Raw genomic sequence first — 14,218 nt, forward strand, 5'->3', positions numbered from 1 at the left:
CTTGCTTCAAAATGACATGGACGATGAGGAGAGGAGGAGGGAGGTGTGGCGACTAAGATAGGGAGCCCATAATAAATAGGCCAATGATGTAGAGGCCTGTCAGGAAATGTACAGTTCTCTGTAGGCCAGTTCACCACATGCTCTACAGCCATGTGCAGTCAATGGGGACATATAACACTCATTTTGAAACCATCAGGATTTGCATGATATTCTTGTGTTGTACGTGTGAACTATTTTGTGGATTTGAGGTGTCGGGTGGTTTGGTTTTTTTTATGCATAAGCAAATATCAATAGGGCATTGCCTAGGGATAATTCTTCTGGGTACATGGAGGTCAAACTGTGGTATTTGGCATTTATACTTGTAACAAATAGAATAATATCTGGAGCCCCCATGTGGCAACATTAGGTTTAAATGCTTTTGTTTTTAGCTCACATTCTTGTCGGACACTTCTGCTGAGGCTATCTGCAAAAGAACTGTCGGCCTTTGGAGCATTCTGTGCTTGTAGCCATATGTTCCTGTGGATGCACCAGTGACACATCTGTTACACTGTCTTGGATAGTGTCAGGGAATGTGACTTCCCTTTGTTTTTTTTTTATAAAACAATGCTGTTGTGTTGTCTTGAAGAGAAAACTCTAGATTTGTGCTTGGAAGCTCAATAACTCGTTTTGCATTGCCTTGAGTTCTAACCCATTGGTATGCAGATGTGGTTCACTTGTTCACTTTTACATGTATTTATAATCGTGTAGCCAATGGCCGGAGGCATACGGGCGCTATAAGATGTTAAGAAGGGTAACGTACAATAAAACAGACATCCACGGGGTCAACAAAAAATCATCAATAACAATGGTGTGAGCTTATCTGAATAAATGAGTCTTCAATTTCTTTTTATACTCATTCAGAGTTTTGATTTCCCTCAGGTCTGGTGGGATGTGATTCCATGCTTTAGAAGCTGCTACATAGAAGGCAGCTTTGCTTACCAAGGTAAGCTTGAATCTAGACACCACCAGCAGATTCATATTATTTGATCAGAGGGATTTCAGAACAGGTTTCCAAGTTAAAGTTGCCGCAAGATATTGATGATGAAGTCGATTCAAGCATTTAAAAGTAGTTATCAGCAGGCAAAATTCTATTCTTGCTTCTATAGGGAGCCAATGGAGCTTTTGTTTTGCCTCCGATATGTGATAAAAAAATATATAATCCCTGTCACTGCCCTAACTGCACTGTTTCAGGTCATTTGGAGTCTAGCGCAGTCACCCTTCGTGATCCCAACTAGGAGACTGCTGCAATAATCGATCTTGGAGCCAACAATGGCCCTAGCAACTTGCTCGCAGCTTTTTGTTTAGCTGAATGTGGTGAATCTGCACTAACAGCCGAATTTAATAGGCTGTGGATGACCCAAGCGAGTTAACTTGTGCTTGCATGCCTACATTTTGGTTGAGATAGACTCAGGGATATCCGGGTGTGCTTCCTATCCTTGGAGGCAGTTATCTGTTGTAATGGTCACCTGCACCAAGCAGAATCACAAACAGTTGTACCCCTAACTTGTTTGTGCCCTTTCATTGCAGAGCCCTTATGACCTGTGAGTTGTTACCACCAGATCCTCCCAGTCTCCTGTTGCTTGTGACCACTGCAAAGTGAGCCATTCCAACAGTCTCCTATGATGATTTGCCTGTGACACCAGGAAAATACAGGACACCATCATGCCTACCAGTTTCACCACCCATCCTACTGTCATAGCTATGACAGATGAGAAATGGGCAAACATGCTTGGTAAACGTGGACACTTTCCTTTGAAGGATCGGCTAATGGATAGACCGGTTAATGCCATCGCCTCCTCTTCAGCCTACTATTCAAAAGTCCTTAACGCAGCCAGACCCTTCTTATCACGCCAGAACTGCCTCACCATTGCCAGGGCAATTATTGGATCTAGGCTTGATTATTATAACGCCCTCTTCGCAGGGACTTTGTGCACAAATCTGGCCAAACTCCAACTGGTTCAAAACAACGCCCTTAGGGGGGCCACAGGAACCTCAAGAAAAGACCCCATCTCTGAAGTGAGAAGGCAGGCTCACTGGCTCCATGTCAAAGAGAGAATTGTCTTCAAAACCCTTGCACTCACACATAAATGCCTCCATGAACTTGCACCCCTGTACCTGGCTCAAAGAATCACAAAGCACACCGCGATTAGAACTCTGAGGAAGGGATACTCCAACATGATTCTCACACCCAGGACGCGAAAAAGTCCGCGCTGGAGGCTCCAGTTTTCCTACATTGGCAGCCACCCATTGGAATGCACTCCCCACCCACCCGAGAATGATCTAGTCCCACCAAGCATTCCAAAAAGCAATCAAAACCAAGCTATTTGTTTGAAAATATACTGTTAATGATCACTATGTAAGATGACCCCACTGTATAAATTGTATTAATTATCTTTGTGTAACTGATCACTTTTGTGTAACACCGATCACACTTCTTTGCCATGTAGTTTGTACCTGTAACAAAGAGACCCTTGGGTCACCATTTAACCTATGAATACAAATTTCTTACAAAATGCCTGTAACAGCGCCTCAATGCCTCCGGTCTGCAAGTGCGCTATACAAATGCAAATAAATAAATAAATGTGTCTGCTCGATTTAATTCATCCCTTAAAAAAATCTTTGCGTCAGCCTAGCCTCAACTTTGGTGCATTTACTTACAGAGAACCCTAACTAATGAAGAAAGGTACATTGCATGGTGTGTTTTCTTGAAGCAATGCTCTGCACGTCTTCCTGCCATCAGCCAATTGTCCAGATAGAGGAAGACTGGTATGCCATGACTGCGTAGAAATGTGGCAACTACTGCCAATCATCACCTTCAACATTTGAGGTGCTGAAGTTATGCAAAAAGGAAGAACTTTGAACTGATAGTGTTTTTTGCCAAACTTGAAACAAAGGAACTTTTGGTTGCTCGAAACATAGAATTTTGAAAGCATCCATCTCTCGGGTTGAAAGTTGCCCTGCAGTCTGTCTTCTTTAGCAGAGGTATGACTTTCTGCAGTGTTAACATCTGAAAGCACTGTGATTTTCTAAACCTGTTCGTTGGCCATAGGTCGAGGCATAGTCTCATGTGACTGTCCTTTTTAGAGCCCACGAAGTAAATACAATTTATTACTGTATTTCTTTTGGGAAAAGGGACCTCCTCAATGGCCCTGTTTTGTAGTGGTCACGTCTTCCATTAATATCATCTGATGTTCTGGTTTGGTGCAGCTGTTTATGGTACTTTGCCGAGTGGTTCTTGAAATTCTATAGTGGTTTAACAGTATCTAACACCCTCTCGACTTTCATGATCGTCTCACATGCATGGGTGAAGTTATTTATGTGATTGTCTACTGGAGTAGCATGGGATCGAAGTTGAGTATGGGAAGTAACCATTTAGGTTTGGATGTATTCCTGGTTGGGGTGCCGCACCCAAGACCTCTGCAACATTGTACTTTCCTTGGGAGAAAGGTTGGACTGTTGCGCTTGTGGGGATGAACTATGTGTGGACTGCCTAGCTAGAGAAGGCAGCTGGATGAATTGCAGCATTTGTGATCTGAAACATCCTCTTGTAAGAGGATGGCCCTCTGCTCTCCGCACTCTGCAACTCATCCAAAAGAGGACACTGAGACTTGTCCTTGGCCTCAAGCCCACGGATCGTATCTCTCCAAGACTGAAATCTCTGCACTGGCTCCCAGTGTCGATGAGGATTAAGTTCCAAGCCCTCTGCATTGTCCACAAAGCCTTCTCGGGCCTCAATACCTTCAACTCTCTCTTCCTAAATATCTTCCTTCTCGATCTCTTCGCTCATCCGCCTCCAACTCCCTCAGGGTCAGTTGCTTCTCCAAGCAACAAGTTGGTGGTAGATCTCTTTCTTCTGCTGGGGCCTCCCTCTGGAACAGCCTCCCTGCTGCTCTGAAACTTGAGGAGAAACATCTCTGGTTCCAGAAGCACCTCAAGACCTTCCTCTTTGCTTCTGCTTTCTTTCCTTCTCTCCCCTGCTGATCTCCCGGCTGAAACTGAAACTGCACTGGTTACCTGGCTACCCTCTGATCTCGGGCCCAAGGCCCCACCCCACCAGTTACACACCTGCACTGCCCCCCTGGCAACCCTTGCACTCGGGGAATGATCTGTATCCCTCCAGCACTTGACACCCGATGTCTGCACTTACCCTTGCCACTAGCTGGCGGCACTTTTTATTTATCGCTTTATTTATTTTACTGTTTATCCCAAGCACTGCATTTCCCCTTTCCCCCCGCACTTTTCCCCTTCCCTCCTCGCCTGCACTTGCGCGATCTCAATGCCACCTGGCATAGTAAGATTGTTGCCTCTGTCTTCCCTCGGTTCACCCTCCCTTGCCTCGTCGCGATTTGAAACACTTGCGTATAGGAACGTTATAAATGCCATATCATACCATACAAAAGAACTCACAGCCAGGAAATTGCCAGGGTGCCTTTTCAAGGCTTTAATTAATCTCATAAACTAAGCTTTTTTCGTTAGTTTACCAACAGTGCATGAGCTTCAGCTTAAATCCTGCAACCTGCATAGTTTTAAAAACTAGGTATTGGCTGCTTGGCACACTCTGCTGTTTCAGCAGCATCAAGACGACTCTTAGTTAATGTGTTAGCGGCTAACTGAGCATCCCCAACGATGGCATTTGCTTCAAACTGATCCTCTCTGGTACATCCATAAGCCGGTCTAGCACGGCAGCCAAAAGAGAGCAGATGTACCTGCTCATGCAGGCTGTTGCATCTGCTAGTCGCACACTGTGTGACAATTGTAGGTCCATTTTTTTTAAATGGCAAAGAACTGGGCTTCTTGCAGCAATGATACTTCCTTAGGCTAACTTCATATTTTTGTATGCTAGTTTTCAAGAGCACATGGATCTCTTTCCTTCTCCTGTAGTAATTTTGGGGACTTGCAGAGAAAGACCAACTGAGGAAGAGACTCATGTGGTCCTGAAAGCTAGAAGACAGAAATATGGAGTTAGCCTAGCAAAGGTATCATGGCTGCAAGATCGTACGATGATCTTTGCAGTTTTAGAATATACATCTTACATACACTGTTTTGTTGGCCAACATGGTATTCCTACCTCTCTGATTGTATGCCCTGTATACACCAACTTTTTGCCCATAAAGAGCAGTCTTGCTTTCTTTACCAACGGGGAATCAATGGTGGAGAAGAGAAGGCAGCAGTGTTTTGTGAGCAGCAGTAGTTATCATACAATGAGTGATCAAATATGTGTTGATGAATTGTAAGTCAGAGAAGGATGGGTAGTAAGTATCTTTTTATCCCTGTGTTAACTGTCTTATTAGAAGCTGGTGACCAAGAAGGCATTAAGTTGCATCTTTACTAATCGTGATATAGGGCTATTCAAATTCCTCCATAAAATCCCTTGAGTGTCCTGCTGCACATTAATATTAAAACGTTCTGCGCCCATTAAAGCAAAACATGCAAGTTGTTTGGTCTTCAGCAGGGTAATGTGACAGTGGGGGTTTCATGTCAGTAGGGCGCGCCATCGGGTATTCTTGGGGCTCTTCGACTTAAGAGGCGAGCACTTATGAAGTACTATGTTTGTGAAAGAAAAACTCATCTGACTGATCCACAAAAAGAGAACCTTGTAACCCTGTTGATGTATAAGTGGAGATTCCTTTCCTACACATGGGTGTATCTTCTTTCTCTTTCTCCATTTCATCTCTTTTTGTGTAAGCAGGCTAACATATGTGTGAGAGAGAACTTGCTTCTGCCACGACAGGGTTATCAATAGTACATATCCTTTCAGTGTCATTGGTTTAAATCTTTGACATCCTCAACACTATATATACGCTTTCTCTTGTTCCCACTGTTGTAGGTGGTGACCTCTACCATGGCGGAGAGTGCGAGTTAGTGTGTATGAAGCTTGGGTATATCCCATAGTGTCCGATGCCAACTGGGAAGACTGAGTGGCACTGAAGAAAGGCATTTTCAAGAGTTCTGCCTCTTTGGGTGATTCTCTTAGTGATTGAATCATTCAGTACAATTTCCTGAAGCTGCCTCTACTGATGTTACTTTAGAGATGACTGATGGAGTTTTTACTTAAACGCCAAACTTTTCCTTGCCTGCTTTAGGTGTTCATATTTTAGAAGGCGCCCCTTTGGCACTGTTCGAGTAGGTTTTAGGATGCCTGGATTCAAAGTCATTTTCTTTGCATGATGCACCACTGCAATGTGTTTGAAAGTATGTTTAGTGGCACCATGTCCCTCTGTGCGGTATTCCTTTACAGTTAACTCCTAAATCCAAACAGTGCTGGTAAAGATGAGGGTTTATGTATTTTTGGTCTTTTGACATCAGTATTTTTCGTTGCTGCATTGTTGAATTGGCACTCACTTTATCCTCTTCCTTAACTGGCAAGGACAGAACTTCCTTCTTGCCTTTAGCAGTTGCTTTGGCCACCAACTAAACACAAGGGCCTTTTGGTGCCCTCAGCCAATCAGATATCACGGTGAACAGGCTTTTCAGCGAGCTCCATGGAGATGGGGGACTTCTGCATTTGTGTTTCTTTAAATGATGTCGGAGTTGACTCTGTTTCTTCAGAGGTGGACTAACCTCCATCCCCCACTGACAACCATATTGGGATGCTCGGGTTAGTCTGCCTCCTTAGCATGTGATGCTAGCTTTGGATGTGCATGCTCTGTTAGGTTTTTATTTTTTATTTCCTACATGCATGGCATGAGTTTTCCATGTGATCATGAGACAGACATTGATTCACACATTATGTGTTAGACTCTGGAGAACCTTTTATTACACTGCGTGTAAAATATAAATTGTGTTCCCTCTATGGGCGGACCAAGCACTTTTTAAATCTGAGACTAAGTTGGACTCCACCATTAAGACCTACCAGTGGTCTGGGTCGTGTTATGAAGTTTCCTTGGCACCATTGTAATTGAAAGTGTCCAATCTCTTGCTACACACAGAGTTGGTGAACATTCTATCCACTTCAATGCCTGCAAGCAACCAATGGCAGGAAGAAAAACAATCTGATGGCGTGGGTACCAAGGGGCGTAAGAGGATGGTGATAAAACACTCCTGTTGACACCTACTTTTACTTTAGAAGTAATCACTACTCTAGGGCCCACCAGTAGATGCCAAAATATAAAGCATGTCAGTCTAAATAGAATCACAAGCCCTAGAAATATTTGTAGAGTATTACATGTATGGTGTATTTTGTTGCATTTGTGTATGGGACTAATTGTACTTTAGTACCAGCCAACCCTTCTCAGTTCTGACGTATGCTTCTTTACTCATTGATAATGTTTTGATCTCAATTGGTGGACAGGATAGGTCTCCTCACACCATTCACCAGAGGGCTGTACAGAAATCTCCATAGCCGAGGTGCTCAAAAAAGTATCATATTCCACTATTCACTACAGATAAGAAACTCAGAGAGTGGTAGTTTTACCAGGACAAGACGACCTAATGGCAAAGGGTTTCAGCAATCATGCCATTTCAATTATTTGCTGCTATACACAGAACTGGGATTTCGCAAACTGCCCTCTGCGATGTGATAGCTGAATCAGAGAGACATACGCTACACATTAACTTGAATCGCCCAGGATATTGCAGAGCAGCTAGAGCCATCATAATACGTACACTCTACAAAGGACTTTACATGGTTTCATCGTAAACCAAAATACTGAAGGTTTTTTTAAGCCACATTTACAGTCAAAATCGTTCATTATTCACTCCATTCTTTAGCATTTTTCACAATAAACTCCAAATTTAAATTAAAACAAAATACACAGAACATTAAACACACACCATAGGTTCTACTTTGTATTTCCACATTTATGTCTACATTAAAAATCCCACAAGCCCCAACAAGGTTCCCTTTAATAGTCCAACAGTTGTTTTAGCCTCAACATTTCCCAAGATCACTTCTGATGCCCTTCTTCAATGGGACGCACAGATGTTGGTCTCACCTTCAACGAATGCAGTGAACAGCTTTGATATGACCACATGTTGACGTCAAATATTTGAACTCCATCCTTTTGATTCTTGTTTGGCTCAGTCTTTCTGCACTTGATAGTACCAACACATTCTTCAATTGTTTTCAGCTTGCAGAATCCACCAATGCTTTCATTGTCAAAACCAGAGAAATAACATTTCCCGTAGAGATCACTTGAATGATAAGGGCCAGGGAGAGAGGGCAGAGTCAGCACTTTTGAGTTCATATTTTTAAATGAAGGGTAGGGGACTGATGAATAATAATCACATTTAAAAAGAATGGCACTGACATAAAACAAAAATCAGGAACGTTTAAGAATGTTGGCTTAAATAGCTCCACTTACCCCACAATTCTATCACAGTATATATATATATATATATATATATATATATATATATATATATATATATATAGCCTTTAAAGGGGGGGCAAGCGACCTTAAATGCATCTGGGTTAAGATGGAGGTCAGCAACATGCCTGCTACGAACTTGACAACTGGGATATCCTGCCAATTTGAGCAATTATGGATAGGATTTAGCAAGGAGTGCACCAAGCTGAAGCTTTGTGCATTCCAATACAGCTGTGGTAAAAGTGATCACTGAGAAAGCGAAAACCAGTAAATCGGGAAAATATGAAGGGTCATTAAGTGTCTCAGAAAAGGAGGCGAAATAGATAGGCTCAGAATTGGACTTTTAAATGAAGAGATCTTACGGAAACCCAAACTAAACTGTTGCCCAATCTGAAAACGGAGCCTCGCCCTAAAAGCAATTGGTTTGTTTTCTATGTTGCCATTCTCCGTTTTGCTGTTTCCACAACCCAAATATTCAACATGGTTGCAACTCTACTGTGAACCCTAACCACACTCTCTTCACTTACTGTGCCCTCGATTCATGAAACTCTTACCCAAACCTTTTAGTTCTACTTTTTTTTTTTACAAATAATAAACATTTTAGGAAAAAATATTGATATCGGATTTTAATTTAACACTAAATATGGTTGTTGAGCTTTTCACAATTTTGGCAGTTAAAAGGAAGTGAGGCACAGAAATAAAGTGATTTGACCTATTTTACAAGTCTCATGGCTCCAAAGCACATAACAAGATCACCCCCTTCTTTGCCACCTCTTTGACAGGCTCTTTCCTGTCACCTGTTAATTCAGAGGATTAAACAGTAAAACCCAAACGGAACATACTCCCAAAACGTAGTCATGTCTTTTAGTTTGTCGTATAACAAAAATATGCTTCCCGCTTCTACACTGCTGTGAGGACCAGTCTCGCTTTTCCTCCTTTGTTCATCTTTCTTTTTTTCCCAAAACGGCCCATCAAACTGGTTTTACTACTTGCATTCCAGAAATGTGGGCAACATTGTGTGTGGTACATCTTAGGAAGCAAGCAACCAACCAACAAGTAGAAGAATGTAAATTCTACAATACAGCATGGTGTTTCTTTGACTTGGCTGACAACACAGACATGATTTTGGAAGTTCAACGTCCAATTGGTAGCTACTTGCAGTCAAAAAAGTGAGTTTCTTAGTTTAAAAAAAAACAAAAAAAAACACTTCCAGCAGGTATTTTCATATCGGTTATGTCACTTTCACCATTACCAGATGACGCCATGTCACAGGAGGCACTAAATTCTTAGTCCTGGTCTTTGTTTCTTCAAACCACTGTAATCTGGTATTTCATCCAAATGAGTTAAATTATTGAGACAAACTACTGTCATAATATCGAAGACCCTGAAGGAAAAAAACAGGATTTGAAAACTGCTTTCTCCAGTGATGTAGAGTCATGCGATAACTCCAATGTCTCCACAAAAAGTTGTACTCTTAACCTTAAGATCCAAACGCCGGGGGTCCCGGAAACAAAAATCCTGATGGACAAAAGACAACGAAGGAAAACAAACTCGCCTCCCGAGACCAAACGTACAACATTTGGTTAAGAATAGTTTAAAAAAGATTTGAATTATAGCCTACTGTCTGAAAAGAAAGAACCAAGGACCTTTCCCAAGCAGTACTGGGGCACCGTAAACCAACAGCATATTAACACATGAATAATTTCAAAATCTCTCTTTGTGAAGAGGGAGGGCCCACTGCTGCCCCAGTAAAGAAATATTTTGTAAACAGATTGTAGCCACTGAATTTCACAGAAATCTTTTTTTTTCTTTTTAGAATAAGTGTACCGAATGTGCTAGACAGGCAAGGCATGGGATAAAATGAAAAAAAGGAGTGTTCTCTTCATTAAATGCTATGGCTAATCCATTACCAGCACCTACAGACAAGAGCAACAGCACTTGTGGTATTGAAGATAATTAAATGTAAAAAAAAAAACCTAATAAAAAACCTCTCCAAAAATATTTAAGATGCCCTTTAGAGAAAACCGATCTCTGGTTGGTCTGTGCCAGAGATGAACACAAGTTTTATTTTCTTTCAGCATGGTGCAATCAGTTTCCTTTTATGAATACACTTCCAAATCCAGCCGGGGTTGACACGCTTAGCACTTGTGTTCTCTCCTGTGCTACCCATCACGTGTGTTGCAGTGGAAGCTTCAAAGTCTGTCACCAAGTCTCCATCAAAAGCAACAAAGTAGCGCCGAAGTTTGTTGTAGTCCTCAAGAGAGCGCGGAAGATAGAGCTTCACCCCTGTAAATATGTCCAGTAGGGTCTGCGGAGGCAAAATGACAAGGTCCTTAAGGAAGTGGTGCAAGAAAGATGTGGACGCAATACAACACATGGAAAAGAAAACAACAATGCCATGTGACTAACAAACACAGATAAAATGCTCACCAGCAACCATTAGGAAAATGCATCTCTTAGTGAAAGTTGTTGAGGTAAATTATATATATATGAGAGAGAGAGAGAGAGAGAGAGAGAGAGAGAGAGAGAGAGAGAGAGAGAGAGAGAGAGAGGATTCTGGTGGATAATAAAGACTTCCCATATAACCTTCAGCTCCTAAAACTGCCATATGCTCCTTGAATCTCTCAGGCCCTTACACTCCACAACCTACTTGGGCGAGGTTATTGTTTTTTTCATGTTAACTCATTGGCAGCCTGTTTAAACAATCTTCAATCGAAGCATCAAATTCAGCAATACACAGCACCCTTCAGTATTATGAGGTTTTGTTAGCCCCCTTTTTTGTCTGACCAGAGTCCTGCCTCCATTTTACATTGCCCAGTATGGTGGTCACAGCTTCATTCTTGAGCACCAGCTTGTGTTTTCAAACAGGACTTTCTAGTCTGCTATATCGAAAGCGGTCTCCATGCTTTTGCACATCCCTCTGGTGAGGACTGTGTCACCATCTAATCTAAAGAGGAGACAAAGTTCAACCTGAAAGGTAAAACAAACCGCTCTACAGAAGGCAGTTTTGGCAGAGCAGTCGGGCTCAACTCCAACATCAGGGAGGGAGGAGGTATGATAGCGAAGTGCAGTTCGTCCATGCAGTTAACAGAAAACAAGAACACTGGTATACTGAAAAATAACCATTAAGTCGTATACAAATATATAGCTGTGAACACAAATAAGTCCTTAGGGCAGGCATAACACATAGTAAGACAATACAGGGCATGTATGTTAAGGCAGAATTCCTATTTTTTGGGTGATCCGAAGGCCCGCCAACTCCCCCCGCCCTTTATTTTTTTTTTTTGGCTCATTTTTGGTAACCCGAGGAACTTCCACGAAAGTCCCCCTGACATTGCAACCTCACTTAAGGCATACAGTATAGGGTTTCCCCTAAGGGCGCCCAATCCAAGGAAGGCTTCTCAGCCACCCAGTTTTTGCCCTACGGTTTGTTTAACAACCTTACATTCGTCTAAGGGAGTTGGTTGATGGTGCGGTAATTTAGTTTCAGCTACACCAGGGTGCAAGCCGTTTTACAGCACTAGTAGCCAAATGCACCTTTTTGAGAGCCATTGCGGCTCAAGTGTATTTTTGTTTTCATTAAATCCTGCTCTAGGTTTCTCTGAATTTTCCTGCTGTCTCTCATCGTGCAGTGTGGCATGCCCTCCATGCTGGAAATGTTTCGCAGATCATTTACTGCTGTTTAACACAAGGTTCCCTCGCATTGGTGCTGGAAGCTCTTGGCACAGCCTGAAAGGGTCCTGAGACACCAACCATTCATTATTACCTGTGCTGGGCTGCCACCATTTCCTGTCCACTGAGCCGCTGGGCTGCATATTCCCCGGCTCCCTCATCAGATTCTTCACGCCTGTCTTGAAGGTACCCGACGTTGGAAGGCAGTTTGTTCCTTTCTGTCATAGCTCATGATCCAAGACCCTGGGAACCAAATCCTGTAAACCCCCACCTAGGAAGGAAGGCTGATCTTATCTAGATTTTTGCAGTGCTGGAGGCATTTGCGCCGAAACTGACACTAGTACTTACCTCTCAGTCCTGGGGTGGGCACTTAAACAAGACTTCTATGGAACTGTATACCTTTGGGTACTTGCGTGTCCCGGTCAGATCGCACAGTGAGCTAAACGCTCGCCCCTGATATCTGGGCACAGCCCAGGTTTGAATCCCATCAGGGTCAACTCAGCCTTTAATCTTTTCGAGGTCGATAAATTGAGTACCACTCTGTGGGATGATAATATCTTCTGTTATTTTCAGCGCTCTGAGACCTATGGGTGTGTAGCGCTATATAAGAAATACATTATTAAAATTCTACGGTCTAGAGGGCCAGAAGTAATGTCGATTGTTAGTGTTGGCCTTAAGGACTATTTTTCTACCAAGTGCTAAGAAGCTTGTAACCACCATATACCAGAAGTCGACCGTGGGGATCAAATGAAACTTCATAATGAGCCAGTTACACTATAGCACATTACACACATTCAAAGAATCTTGTCAGCATATTTGACACATTAGGCATAGTGTTATAACAAGATCCCATGACTATATGATACACGCCTGTGCTACTTGCTGCAGGCCAACTATGGGTTTTTTTCAGACAGTTGGCAATCTACATACTTTTAACATCTCCCTGCAGAAAGGCGAACCACTTGCAAATTAATCTATAAACCGCGAGCATGTAAGCATTCCTTGCCGATATGTTGATACTTGACTGACGGTTGGATAACGCATATCCATATTCTCATTATTCGGTGGTATAGGTTTTATCAATATCCCACAGGTTTAAGATGGCATGTAACCATGTGCACTGTATGGAATTAGATTACCTCCCATAATCAACAACATTACAGTGTACACAGACACAGGGTGTCAGAGGTAGGCACTTCACTCCACCCTCCGTCATTCATACTTCTGTTCTGCATATTACATTATACTGACTAGCTATCGCATTCTATGCCAGATTCTGAGCTATTCTAACCAACAAACTATCAGCAGGATGACAGCGCTGTATAAGCAGATGGTTATACCTCCAACCACAATCAATAAAAGGTGATACCCTTAAACGTAGACGCTCCTCTCACTATTTTACATATACACTGAGTATTCAAAGTTGACATGAGTCTCTAATTTACTTTTTTTTAGATCAATCTAGATGCTGAAGATTTAACTGTTGATTAATTATTTTCGTTCCTGATGATGGGAATTCTTATCACGAAACGATTTGAACTCTTTCATTTGATATGTTATTCTATTGTGTGAATGTATTCATTTTGTGATTGTCATAATTGATTATGAAACTTGATTACATGGCTATCCCATGCTGTTAGTATTGAATATACCCAGGTTATTGAAGATAGTGTATCTCCTGATGAATTGTGTTTGACAGAATTATATACTGTTTAAGAAAAGTTTTGACTGGCGATTATTCCAACCCAGATGGTGTGCAGGAGACGGGAGTGCCCAACAATTTAGGACCCTTAACTCTTTTTGCATAACTTAGCCCCCTGTACTCAGATTTCTTTTCAGGCTCCACTTCTGAGGATCCGGAATTTGTTGGGCACGCTTACTTCAGGTCTTTGTCCCATTGGAGGGGGTGTAAGAATTGCGGGTGCAGAGATATAGACTGGGTTAGCTCTGGGTATACAAAGGTTTCGCATTCTGGTGAGATGTTCTCAGGCACTAGACAGCTGGACGATGAAGAAAGGACCACAGAGATACTGACTACCTCAGAGGACCCCAGGACAAGATGCAGGCGGAAAACAGCAATGGTCACTGTGATCAGGCCGGTAGTAGAGAAACTCCCACAACCCCCCCCCTTGTTTTTGCATATTCAGTAGCTTTGGATTTTCACCCTAAATGATTAGTGTAATCCAGACGTGGAACCC

At 42.4% G+C, this 14,218-nt stretch overlaps 1 protein-coding gene across 4 annotated transcripts in view; it reads right to left on the reverse strand.

Moving 5' to 3' along the window:
* Positions 1-10,334: 10,334 nt before the first annotated feature.
* The window catches only part of LIG3 (DNA ligase 3), a 1,054,678-nt gene continuing 1,050,794 nt past the window's right edge, over positions 10,335-14,218 (reverse strand). For all 4 annotated transcript variants that reach the window (XM_069614890.1, XM_069614888.1, XM_069614887.1 and 1 more), the window contains exon 21: positions 10,335-10,656. In XM_069614890.1, the coding sequence (XP_069470991.1) occupies positions 10,423-10,656 (234 nt within the window). In that variant the 3' untranslated portion in view covers positions 10,335-10,422. The remainder of the gene's footprint in view (positions 10,657-14,218) is intronic.

Source organism: Ambystoma mexicanum, chromosome 9 (genome assembly GCF_040938575.1).
Source record: "Ambystoma mexicanum isolate Mex_15411 chromosome 9, UKY_AmexF1_1, whole genome shotgun sequence".
NCBI lineage: Eukaryota > Metazoa > Chordata > Amphibia > Caudata > Ambystomatidae > Ambystoma > Ambystoma mexicanum.